The sequence below is a fragment of the Ascidiella aspersa genome, chromosome 7 (genome assembly GCF_963924565.1).
Source record: "Ascidiella aspersa chromosome 7, kaAscAspe10.2, whole genome shotgun sequence".
In the NCBI taxonomy this organism is placed as follows: domain Eukaryota; kingdom Metazoa; phylum Chordata; class Ascidiacea; order Phlebobranchia; family Ascidiidae; genus Ascidiella; species Ascidiella aspersa.
In genome coordinates this window covers 20,247,764-20,261,501 of record NC_139453.1, presented here as the reverse complement: position 1 = coordinate 20,261,501, position 13,738 = coordinate 20,247,764, and the positions used below count along the sequence as shown (strand labels likewise).

Genomic DNA, 13,738 nt, shown 5'->3' with positions numbered 1-13,738 from the left:
GTTTTGTAGGATTTATGAGCAGTACAACAACAGTCGATCACAGGCATGCCACACCTTTAATTGTCATGCACTGTTACGTCATAAACGATGTAGTTAATATAACGTTTCCTATACAATAATGTAGTTTTACTGCTTTTCGGCAGTTGCTGTTTGAGTCTTGCGTTAAAACTTCGTCAGTTGCTGCTCGAAACGGTTTGCTAGCATTGTTATTTGGGTTGGTTACGGCAGTTGATACACTGGTAAAAGCTAAACAAAAAAGTTCAAACTTTTTGGCTCCCCCCAAAAAAAATTCGGCTGGCTATGCCACTACCACAACTACCATAAAATAACATTGCTTTATTCACTTATCAAACTGAACCAATTAACGTGTTTTTCCAGCTGTTTATAATTCATCGCTGTATATTTTTTCTCTAAAATCTCGTTTTTTATGCAAAAGTAGAGCTAAGGAATGCAACCTATTTTGGTCCATAGACTAACGCATTAGATTCAAACATCAGACACAGATACATTCTTAATACAAAAGATACCTTATTTTCATTATTAAATCTAAACGCCTTAGCGTATTTGCTGCTTTTTACGCTAAAATGGTGTTATTTTAGCAGATCTCTTCAGGCAGTGATTCTTCCAGTTCATCTGGATAATACTTAAACAAGGTTTCAGCACTTTCTTTAATGGTTTAGATGTGGTATTTAAAATCAGTCCAACTTTTATACTACATCACATTCTTACATGTTTTTCTGTATTATTCTTGAAACGTATGGGCTATCAATGCTTGCTACACCTTTTGCTGACACAGCTGCGCAATTATTAATCGAAACATTCACGAATTTTAGATATTGTGATAATCTGGCTGAGCTAATGCAGTGTATTTAAACGTAAGTCAATGAAAACTGCCCAGACATAAAACAGGAGAGTAAAAAACGTCCAAAAGAAAAAAGGTGAAATACAGGCGGTAGTAAATAAGTAAAGTTTATTTTCCGTTCACGATGAATCAAAATACACAAAGAATAACAGAAAACAAATTCAGGCCATACGGCCAGAGCAGCGATGGGTCGAAATAGACCTTTCAGTCAGCTGCACGGTGTAGGGTCGCAGCCGGACTCGTGACTCGACGAAATCGCACAATATTTGTTTGAATCGACTCGTTGTTTTTAATGACTACGCAGCCCTGGAGGTGGGTAACGGGTAGGGTTGAAAATTAGGTTAAGGTTGAAATATTGGGGAAGTTAGTGGTGTACTTATGGATAGAGTTTGGGGTTTAGCGAAAGGTTGTATCGGCCTGATTTTGGCCTTTTAAGTCTTATTCCGACAGGTTTAGGACTTTGATGTGGACAATCACAGTTGTCCGATACAAGAATAGCTTAAGCTAAATATTGCTGTCTAATAAAAATCGTAATGTGACGAATAGAGGTTTAAACGGGAACACACAGTAAGGCCTACAAAGTAACAATATCTAAGGCAGAATAATCAGCAGTATTAAGACCGATGACATAATAAATTAAAATTCGCAATAATATCTACGACATAATAACATCAAACATCGTCTGAATAAGACCTAATCCTATCGAAATAAGGCCTAAATTAAATGGTCAAAAGAACGCATTTAACTGTAGTGAGAGGCAAGGGTATCGATTGGGAACATTTGTCAACACCGGGTGTTTTGGTGTCGACGTTTTGGCACCCAGTTTGCGACGATGATAAATAGGTCAATTTAATTAAAAACAATAGAACAAAAACATTTAATTTTAACCGAAGCCATTGTACAAAATGTCTAAGTCCAAGTCATGTCATTTAAAAACTTAAGTGAACTCAAGTCAAGTATGCTACTGGATTTTAGGCCATTACAACACTGCTATTTACAATACCTAAGGAAATATTGTTTTCATTAAAATGTATTTTAGCCAAGTTGATTACTAACAATTTAGTACTAATATGGCGGCTCGAAAGTTTACATTTTAAAAGGTCATACTCTGTTTGCTTATTTCTAGGTGCATTTGCAGGTGCTGTTTTTCTTCAAGGGTTAATTTAGTTGGAATATCGGTTAAGGGGTACACAGGAAGAAAAAAATACTGTAGGGTTAATAGCCGGTCTTTCAAAAATACTCTCTTGATAAAACAACTTAAACTATAGTTCAATTTCAATCTAAAGAGGTGTTTGATGTTCCCGTTTAAAGAAAACTTAAATCTATAGTCATTAATCTATAAATTATTATGTTTTGCGTGTTCTGCAATCCAGGTCAACCACCAGATGATCTACACGTGGCCCATAAGACTTAACTCTTTCAATGTGAACAACTGTGATTGTCCACGTCAAATTTGGGCTTATTGTTTGCAAAATGTCTAAAAATTTTTTAGCGGTGTCCACTCCCCAGTTTAACCAACTCCTTTTCAGAGTTCGATTACAAGTGGTGTTAAAATATTTTATATTTGTGTGATGTTCAGAGGAGCTTCTGCAGGACACAGAATCTTTGCCAGAAGATACATTTCCATGCACATGTAAAACTCCACCCCTTTTCTTGTTTAATGCTTTACCGGCAGCATAGTAGCTGGCTTCTGCTGTTGGAATAAGGCCAAGGTTTACCCGGTCAGCAATACCAACTGGACAAACCTGCAAATTATTGTAAAATTTGGTAAATCCAAGTACATGACACATTGTATATATAAACAAATTTCTCAATATACTTTCGGTTTTTTATATTATCTCTATCTTTTATTATGGTGTAGATCAGTAGTCGCCAAACCTTTTTCTTAAAGGGACGGATTACTGTATGGCCTGACCATCGCATTCCGGATAATTTAGTATTGAATTGCATCCAACAACATTTCAACAGACTTTAACAATAATATTCAATCCTTGTATCTTTTTTTAATAATTAGTTAATTTCATTACTTTATATTTATTAAAACTGGGAGATTAAATTTAATAATAATTGACCCCCAAACCCAATAGCTGATTCACATCCCAACTTAAATAATGTGCATTGATTTCATAGAGCAATGTGTGAAACTTTTATGTGGCTAATGTGTAATAGTATCATTGTAAAATCTATATTTAAAGTTTAGCCATAAATAATTTATTTGGGCTAAATGAAATTCAATCTGTTGTTTGCGCATTGCTTTCGCTAGAATAATAGGTTCTTCAGAATGCAGACTAGTTATGGTGCATTCAAACAATAATCCCGTTTGTCAGGAATTTTGTGTTATCAAATATGAAAAAAATATATATGTATCTATCTGGTTCCAAAGAAATATGTAGCAATAGTGCACTTGAAGACCCTAAATCCCTAATAGGCCTGCTGATTAAAGATTTACAGTAAAACATATATTGCTTTAGCCTTGGATATTTTACCACTATTTATAATTTGACATAAAATTAATGTAAAACTTACCACTCTGTTATCACCTTCATATACAGAACATCGTTCTGAAACTTTATTTAAAACTAAGTTTTGCTTTAAAGCTTTAACTGCGTCTGGGTTCCATTCACATGCATGTAAGTGTTTCGCTTTGGCATGCACTAAAAACGGGAGAGAAAAATATCCAATCCCTGTAAAGTAATTACAACGTCTTGAGAATAAACATTATTTTTTATTTTTTTTTTGGTTTGATGAATTTGTTTTTATTTTTGTTTATTTTAAGTATCTTAAATGTACATATGTTATAAAAATACTTTTTTTAAATATAAAGATATATATAAACCTGCAAACATATCCACCACAACCTCATCATGACAATCAAGTTTTGACAAACGGATTTTTTCTGTGATGTTACCAGATGAAAACATACACTTCGTAACATCAAATTTATATCTATAAAATATATTTAAAATTTATCCAGAAGTTATTATAGATATGTACAATGTAATATATTGTAAAATATATCTGGTAGATAAATAGTAATAGAAATCTCAAATATTTTATCAGATATATAATCTTTTAAAAACTACTAAAATAATTTCTTGGTTTATGTTATATATACACATATTGCACTTAGTTCAAAATAAAATTTTAAACTTTATTTTATTGTCGATGTGAATAACTTCGGTATTTCTGCCATGTAACATAACAATATTGGGACTGCGGTAGTCATTGTTGACAATAGCAGCTTGCTTGGCAATTCTGTTTACACGAAAGCTTTGTGCTACACATTTCCATAACTCTTCTTGTTCTAAAGACAATTTTAAAATACATTTTATTTGAGCTAAAATATATAATGTTGACATTTCTAATATATATTAATAATATATACAATAGTGTTTCACCAAATAATAAAACAAATAAAGAGTCAAATCAATTTTAAACTTATTAAACCTAGTCAATGGATGCAATATAATTGACAGATCAAACACACCTTAGGCCCAGCCAGTCTTATTTTTATGGTAATTTACACTGAGATCTGAGAAGTACAGTGCCAAATTTTTAGGTGTTCACTGTTCATGTTTGCATTCAAGGTTAATACACAATTGATGTGCTTTGTACTAACAGGATAGGGATATTCAGGTGAAAAATTTACTAAATTATGTGTGCACCAGATTGTAAAATTTGGAAATTGCGAGTGGGATAAGTTCATGCATCCTGAGATTGTGCAGTCTAAAAGTAACTGTTAAAATTTGGACAGGCTCTGTAGAGTATTTAATTTAATAAAACTTGCCGGGCAGTAGATATATTGCGACCAAAAAAACATAAGCATGACTGTAGGTTTACGGATTTGATTAACATTCCGACACAATTCATGGTGATTGTTAACAAACTGTAACAGCAACAGATAACAGTGCAAATTTACAGGGAAATTCTCCAATCAGGGATGTGCATTTGCCACAGAATATACTGGCTCAGAGATGACCATGGCCATGCATTTCGTGAAAAATCGCAGTAAGATGCAATAAGACGCGAAAAGTGGCACAAGCGTGCAAACTTTGGTGGGTTAATGGATTTCAGTATATATATAGCATTTTTTTTAGCCAGTAAAAAATTAGAAATAACAGCGCAAATTTTGGTAAATTTATGCTGCAAAATTGTCGTATTTAGCAATTTTAAGCTGTCAAATCGTCTCCGCAGCAAAATATCCATAGTTTCCAATCTGGGGCCCCGGCAGTTCTGCATTAATTTACAACATACCAAAACTGGACCAAATGTCCAGGGTGAAAGATGTTTCTGGAAACAATATAAAATCACCATGTTTTTCCCATTTACTTGGTAAATCATCTTTAATTTTATCATCAAACTGTTTATTGTGTTTTGCAAATAGATTAGTCAAAGCATTTTGTAAATCCTGAAAAATATAATTAAGACATTCTATATACTGATGGTTTATGTAAAAAAGTAATATTTTTGGTAATGATGGAACGGAAAGATTTTTATAAAACTTAGGTGCTGATCTAGAATCCTACCACAGCGAACAAACAATTGAAATCAACGCACATTATTGGGGTTAAGGTGGTGGTTAGCGTTTGACCTGGGGTGTGTCAGGTATTATTATATTTATTATTTAATACTTGACCCACCATAACCCAAACGCTAACCCAAATAATGTGGGTTGTGTTAGGATTCTAGACGAGTGCCTATTTATTATTAGACCTTAATAATTGAAAACTACTTTGAACCAAAATTTACAACAAAGCATTAGCAAACGAACCTGCTTCATTCCGATGATACTTATAAAGTAATCGATATTCGTTTGCGGTAATTACCAACTCAGGTACTTAATAAAATAATGTTGTTGCAAGCTTGTATTAAAAACTTTGCACTTGATTTTTTTACCACAGTGTTTTGTTTCGGGGATTGCCCAGCTTTGATAAAAATTATTTTTTTACTTTTTTTATGCAATTAGGGTATACAGATCGTAGAAGTCTTTTATGTAAATTTGTGATTACACAGATTGCCTACTGTATATTTCAACGGGGAGACATGACCACCGTGCTATCTGAACTCCACTAAATCGAAACTAAACGAACTGTCGTAGCATTTCAAAGTGCATACTGTCAGGTCTCTTATAGATTTATTGTACATTCACATAATTTATCATAGTTCGCTTTCAATAAAAGAGCTTACAGCGCAGCAAAAACACGTGTTGCCAGTAAGGCGTGCATTGTTGACTGTCTTGCAGTAGAAAGGACACGACTAACGTTGCAGTAAAAGCGAATGCTTTTAGGATTAAAACTGGCCAGTTAACGAGCAGGATGCAGGGAAAGGAAATATACCAGAACGACTTAAACAGGCATTTAGCACACGCACAACGAACACAGTAAATAACAAATACAGACGGTGGGACCTCTACACTACTAATGCAGATCCAATTTGAGGGTAGGGTTTAAGTATTACAAACGTGTTATAACCAGGGCGATTAATTTTCGACCTAAAAAACAAGAAATTTTGACCAAAAATATTGAAGTTTTACCACATCTCGACCTCAAAATATACTTTTGTGACATATTTTCACCTATTAAAAGTAGGCTACAGTGATTTAAAAAACTATACGTATTAGATGTTTTACTGACTATCGGTCGAATACAAATCAGCTATTTTTTTCGGGTTGATGCAAAACTCATGAAAATAGCCTACGTATCGAAATAAATGGGATAATTACAAATCACAAGTGAAAAAAGACAACAAATACTGTTCAATGCAACTGTCCAAATCAGAGGTAAACAACAATATAATGCAAAAACGAATATTGCTCTAATGAATATATAATAGGCTACAGTTAAAATGTTGTTTAATTAAAAACTAAAAATTTTTGATTAAGTTTTACAAAACGACAGTTTCAAAAAGCTGACTATAGTTTTTAATTGTGTAAACGATTTATGTGAATTTTTAATCGATTTTTACTTTTTTTGACAAGTTAAATAATAATCGCCGTATATTACTTAAAAGTAGGGCGATTGTCATTTGGCCTAAATTAAATTTTAACAAAATTTGACCTGTTTGGAAAGCATTAATTTAAACAACGCATTCTTGTATAAAGTATTGCATTGTTTTTTTGCGTCGTCCATGACGTGATTTTGAAAAAAAAGACAAAGAACTATACAAATGCCAAGGAAATATAACCAGATAAAAAATCAACAAAAATGAAAGTTCGAGCGGGCCCTAAGAACATAAACCAAGTTCGCGGGGTGAAATCTGTCGATGTAAAAAAATAATATCTTAGTTTTTAGTAATTTTGTAAACGGTTTCAAATTGATATGGTATAATTTTGTCAAATTTTTAGCGAGGACGTATAACTTTTATGCCAGGTCTGTTACATCGTTTTAAAACCTTATACTCATCATGTTTGTCGATGAGATATCAATTGTAGTAGCAATAAAGACTTTTCCAGCGAGTTAGTTACGTATTGCAAATCTAGTGCCGGTAATTATACCTGAGGGCGCTATTCCACCCCGTCGATTTTTTCCAAAAGTGACTTCGGAATTTGCCCTTGTCATGGATATCTGCCAGTGTTTCTCAACCTTTTTGACTTGGGGGCTCACCTAGAGACTTTCAAAGAGTGGCGGCGCACTTTGCGATCGAAGCGAGCGCGAAATTTTTGAGTATTTCTCTTAAATCGCTTGCAATTTTTTGTTATATAGGCTTTATAGTTGTATATCTTTAAAGGGACTTCAGCCTTGAGACCAAAATAAAAACAATATCAACTTCGGAACAAAAGACAGTTAGGAATAACGCGAAAATAGGACTAATACCTAATAGTCGCAATAATGACGAAGTCGGAATCAGACCTAAATGGCAAATTAAGGCCTATACAACCTTTAACCTAACCCCAAACCCCACCTATAACTATCACTCCCCAAAAACCCCAAAAAACTCCCCAAATATTTTCAAACCTAACCCAATTGCTAACACTACAAACTACCCGCCCATTAGCCCAAACAGGGACAAAAATCCAGGGCCAAAACAGCGGAGCCCAAATGTCGACAGCAAACGGCCATTGCCAGACAGGTGTCCCCGATCATCCCATACCCTTTCCCTATACAGTCTAGTTTAGTGGTATTCCGATTAATTTTGGACTTATTACGCCATGTATAGGCCTTATCTAGACTATTTTAGATTTTAGTCTGTCGTGGTTATTACTACGAAATTGGCGTTATTAGATCGCTGCTGATAGTTGCGTTGTAGATCTTACTTTGTAGGTCATATATTGTTGCTTTGTAGGTCAAATTGTGTTTTTCACTTGAAAGTACTGTGGAATCAATGGGCTAAGCTTAATAGGAATGTAAAAAATAAATGTTTTATATGTATTAAATTCCATGGCGCACCGGTTGAGAAGCGCTGATCTATGCAATACCATGATGGAAACTGACACTCTGCTGTAGACGGTGTTTCACAGGGGGTGGTAGGGAGAGTATAATTTAATCAAATAGTGCAATGGTTTAGCAGTCTAGAAAAGGCCCATTCTTCGTCAACTGCTCAAAAATTGTCAGTGAATTTATTCTAGCCAAATTTCCACGAGCTCGTTGTAAAGTGAGATACGTCGTAGTTGAGTTCAGTTCAAGCTTGCATGGCTGACTACACACTTGCTCCAAGCGAAGGGCACGGCTTATAGACAGTAAAACTCGACATCTTAAAGAAAAAGGTACAACACGCGGAAGATAAATTAGGCAGCTGCTGCCAGTGTTCCCTCTAAGGTGCGCAATTGCGCAGCCACGTCCGACAAACTGCGCAGTATAATTTGCTTTTGCACACCTACATCATTCTCACCGTAAAGCTAAAAATATCTTTACTTTTTGGTCACAACAGTTTAAGCATTTCGCATTGGCCATTTTTTCGTTAATGTTTGCACTTTGCAGTTAAATGCAAGTAAACAAATCAAATCCGCATTGACGATTAATCGGATTTCATCATCCATGCTGTGTAGGTTTTTTTTTATCTCACGTAGAATTAAACGTCTACTCAGGAAAATCAAGCTTAAAGAAAAAAATTAGTTTAGAACAGTGCCGAAAACAGCAGTGGAGTGTTTGACAATAATTTGGGATCATGAAACCGAAATGCATTTTTAGGACGTAAATTTTTAACACAATTGCAGATTTCTGTGTAGATACAGTTGTGGGGTCAATAATGTCTCTCACAAATTGACAAAATCTTCTTGATAAATGCAAATGAGCGAATTGTTCGTGATTCTTGTTTGTGCGCTAATGGCATCACGCATTCTATTTTTAAACAGCCATTTTGTCAATTTAACACAAATATTCGGATATTTTTACGCGCGACCGCTTTGTTGCCATATCCTTGAACATATTTAACTCGATTGTAGTTGCACATACAAGTTTCTTGATAATATTTGTTTCATGACGTCATCTTTACAATTATCACGCCTCGCCCCAGAACAAAAAAACATTGATCTGCCGCTGGGCCCTTGCCAACGCAGCATTAAAATATTCTTGCGCACAACAAAAACTATTTGCGCAGCAGAAAATTTTCTTAGAGGGAACACTCGCTGCTGCAAATCATTTTGTGCTGCGGAAAAATAAATTGGCTTATACTATAGCGCGAAGCAGGAGAAGAAGTACCCTAAAAGAGGTGATTGAATAGAAGCGCCCATAAAAAGCAACGACGATTCGAAATGGTCGAGGCCGAAGCGGACGCCAGAGACGAGTAGTATTCATATTGCACCACACCTCTGCCGGATACCTTTCATCTAACTTCAATTGCTCACCGCGCTCAGATAAGTTTTCAAAAACCACAGGTAAACCGTTAATATCTGAAAAACATCTCACAGCAACTATCAGTAACACCACGGTTTTACTAGCAATTTAGTACAACTTTGTCAACTGTGGATAGGTCATTTATTTCAGGGAAAGTGCCAAATTTATCGTAGGACTTATATTCCTAGAATGTGTTGTTGATAAAATGCCCGTAATCCAATATGACAGCGTTAACATACTATTCATAAAAAGGTTTGTTTATGGTATTGAACCTGATCCACAACGGTCTAGCTGCCGTTTCCTAGGTTTGTGAACATTATGCTAATAAAATGTTTGCAGTCCTTGATTGTTTTTTGACAGTTTGCAAGAGAATCAGTTTTCGGGCTTTTAGAGAAAGAGGAGACAGACTTCTCCGAAGCCAATATTATAATTCATTGTCGCCTATCCTTTCCAGCTTTTTCCGAGGCACCTAATAACTGTCATCAAATAATTATGTTACCCATTTGATTCCCAGCGCAAGGAAGTAGGCATCCACAACAATCATGTTTGAGCTACCCTATGACCAACGCTAGCGCTTCATTTTGTATGTTTTACCATTTGAGGCCCCAAATATATTATACCAACTTTGTTTTAAGTTTGCGCAGAAAGCTATTTGGAAGGTTGAAAGGGATGACGCTGATATTACGTTGATTTTATTATGAGATTTCCCACAAGGGCGGAAATTAATATTTATGTATTTATTTAATTTAAAATAACCATGATTGCCTGAATTGTTCACAGTCAGTGTTAAAATAATTACCTAGTTTGGCAATAATTACCTAGTTTGGTTTATTGCTTATAATTTTTAATTAGGAACCAATGTTTTAAGTTTTCTTTTGCCATGTATAATAACCAGGTTGCCATGTAAATAGGCGATTTTTTTTTAATTGAAACATATTTTATGCAGCGCATTATGAAAGTATCATAGCTTTCTCCGATCAATATAGTAGGCCTACGATAACACAGCATTATATTACTAAACTAAAGTAAGTGATCAAAACATTCTTGACGTTAAAAGTTACAGAAATGTAACAAGCTATAGCCACATCCGATTTGTATCCGTTTCATGTAAAACATGTTACATATAATCAACAACTGATATCAAGCGTAACCTAAATGTTGTTAAAGGAAAACAAACGAGAATGTAAAAAGCATCGAAAAACCAAATATAATCACTTTTTACCTTCTTTCAGCAGTACTGGAACTTTAGGACACCATAATGATGTATATAATAATAGAAATGTAAGCAATATCGAAGGGCCAGCCTTCATGACAATGAGATGGCTAGGGTTACGCATCTCCAATCGTCAAAATTTGGTAAGTGATAAATGGTCGTGACGTAACGACTGTTGGGAACGGCCGACGACATTCGCTTGGGCTAAGCAAATAAAAGCTTACGCTTGGCAGTGAGGTAAGTAGGCACTGTTTGTGGAGAACTCTGCTTCGATTGTGTAACATATGTTGCGGGTCGAATCGCGTCGCCTATTTAATAACGAAGGTGAAGAAAGAAAGAAAATCTGAACTCTTAAGTTGTCCGTTGCTGCAATTCAATTCTGTAATTTACCGTTTCTCTAATAAATTTTACTTCTTTGGAATAATTATGGAATACGATCCAGATTCTACACGGAAAATTGACATTCGCAAAGCGTTAATGCGTGCATCGCTTGGTCAAGATGGCACAGCAGTAAAGAACTCGAAAGAAGATAAACGTTTAAAACAAGATAGTTTAGTAAGATACTTTATGGAATCTATCGATTTGAGAGAATGTGTACTGGTATCCACGCGCCCGTCTTCCTACGTGACCTCGAGAGAAATTAAGCAGTCGGTGGAGCGCAGTAGAAGGTGGTCTGGCATTGGTAGAGCTAGGCGTGCAGCTTCCGAAACGAGTAGAAGCATCCACAAAGTAAATTTAGCGCCAATTGCCACCCAAAACGACTTTCATCGGGTTATCCTAGACCTAATTGCAAGCGAAAGGTCACAATGCAGTTACGGCCACGTTGTGAGGCATTTACGAGCCACCCAATCGTCAAAGTCTGGAGTTGGTGAAAATAAGCTTAAAACGCGGGACAAGCCGGTTTCAGTTGGAAATTGTACAAACGTGAGTCGTGATTGTTCCAGCACGCAGCTATTTGGTCAACCAACTCGACTGCCCCGTGAAAACAGTAATACAGTTCAGCAGAAAGGCCCACCCGGCCATCTCAATGTTAAACATTTGCACAACAACGAATCTTTAGCCGCTGAACTTTCGAGTCTCAGGCGAGCCGCAAGCAAACGTGATTTCATCAATCGTTCCATTCGCCGGCAACTGGCTGTTCAGCAAAATGGAAAGACATTGGAGAAAGTGAGTAATGCTGGCAAGAATTTGGTGACAGTGCGACTTCCGAGTGTGCATCTTGACGCAAACGATGTTGAAAATCAACAAACGTGTGTCACACTTTCTATGAGGTGATTGTTTTGTTTTATATTGCTTAAAACGCTTTCTAAAATTAATAAAATAATCCGACGCCATGCTTTAATTATCTGGCATGCCTGACTAAACTTAGAAGATTGAAAAGTACAAGGTACTGTAATGTTGTTAAAGGACTTTTAGTCAAAGCGCTCGCGAGAAGTATATATCATAAGAAAAGATTTTATTGTTCCTAAAAGATTTTCTTGTGATTTTAGATCTGGAGTCAAGTCAGTTTCGCGGTCGTTGCTTAGTGACCTTGAACCAATACAGCAATTCAACAACCAGGGACTGCCTAAATCGTTTCAAGCTAACGCCCATCGCATTTACCATCGACAGCGACTTTACCACCCAAAGCTCCCTTTTGTATATGGCTGATCTCTTTGACAAACGATGTTATGTCCTTTGAATTAGACACTTTCGGTCACACGCGTTTCAACAACATTTCCGTGTTTTTGTAGACCATTGTATGTTGCGTACAGTCGGGCACTGAGTGTGGCACTGATGTGTCACTAAAGCCCGCGGTTTTTATTAGAGTTTTTAGGAATTTTTGTAAACCCTTTTACTTTATAAATAACATGTGATGATTATAAAAACAATGTTTATTTTTATGTCAGTTTTTACATAAAATTAACAAACCTGATTGGATATCACGCATTTAGGTTTGTCCTCATAATTAGTCGTAGTTGTGTATAGTCTTTTCTCCGAGGATTTTCGTTTCAGACTTACGGTGTTTTTCATTGTGTATAATCAAGCCACAGAGAGCACTTCAACAGCTCTCGCCATTTAACGAGTAACCATTGACGTCAGCCAAGAACTCAATAAGTGAGAATTTACTTGCAGTTAAGTAGCTCGTTAAACCCGCATCATCTGCTGGTTACTTGTTCCCCAAGTTGAAACATTTTGCTGGTTACTTGTTCCCCAAGTTGAAACATTTTGCTGGTTACTTGTACCCCAAGTTGAAACCTCTCTAAAAATTAAAAAATGTTATGTCTCGCTTCAAAAAATATATTTCCGTATGGATATAAAATACTGATTTACACAACCTGTTACGAGAAATATATGAGCCAAAAGCGATGCGAAGTATTTTATTTCACAAACAAAGAACTAGTGAACGAGTTGTACGCCTCTTACAAGAATTTGCCCGCCCGAACAACACAGGTACCACATGATAAACAAAAGGCAGCACAAAAACGATACCGTAAATCGGTAAAATGATACTACCGAAATGTCTCTGCATTGTTGTCACTCAACAGAACAGTCCAGTAGTTTTGGTCAAACCAAAGATAGGGTACAGCAACAGCCATGTTGTGTAAGCCTATAGTTTAAGCTAGTCTATAAAATATCATTTATTTTATAAAATCATATAATGTACGGTAAAAATATAAGGTTAAAGGATGTTTCTGCCTCAGTTTCACAGTAACAGCGGGGATCTGTAGGTGTAGCTAAGTTAAGTAAAGATAAATATCAAGTATATTCAGCATATTTGTTTTGCGGTAATGAACAATTTAGGAAAGGAAGGTCATTAAACAACATCATAACGTCTAAAAACAAATTACTCTCTAAAACCTTATGTAGGCCTACCTGTTTGGGATCGTCCACCCATGAAACTGAAATTAG

At 35.7% G+C, this 13,738-nt stretch overlaps 2 protein-coding genes across 2 annotated transcripts; one reads left to right on the top strand and one right to left on the bottom strand.

The window, feature by feature from the left end:
* Positions 1 to 952: 952 nt before the first annotated feature.
* Positions 953 to 5,745, bottom strand: LOC146138235 (tRNA wybutosine-synthesizing protein 2 homolog). The gene is made up of 6 exons (XM_083394088.1): positions 5,634 to 5,745; positions 5,117 to 5,270; positions 4,013 to 4,166; positions 3,699 to 3,808; positions 3,389 to 3,546; positions 953 to 2,607 (listed from the first exon to the last, which is right to left on the bottom strand). The coding sequence occupies exons 1-6, from the start codon at positions 5,640 to 5,642 to the stop codon at positions 2,209 to 2,211; spliced, it is 984 nt and encodes a 327-aa protein (XP_083250214.1). The 5' UTR covers positions 5,643 to 5,745; the 3' UTR covers positions 953 to 2,208.
* Positions 5,746 to 11,101: 5,356 nt separating this feature from the next.
* On the top strand, positions 11,102 to 13,110 carry LOC146138234 (uncharacterized). Its single transcript, XM_083394087.1, has 2 exons — positions 11,102 to 12,117; positions 12,337 to 13,110. Exons 1-2 carry the CDS (start codon positions 11,273 to 11,275, stop codon positions 12,494 to 12,496), a joined length of 1,005 nt encoding a protein of 334 aa, XP_083250213.1. The 5' UTR covers positions 11,102 to 11,272; the 3' UTR covers positions 12,497 to 13,110.
* Positions 13,111 to 13,738: the final 628 nt, after the last annotated feature.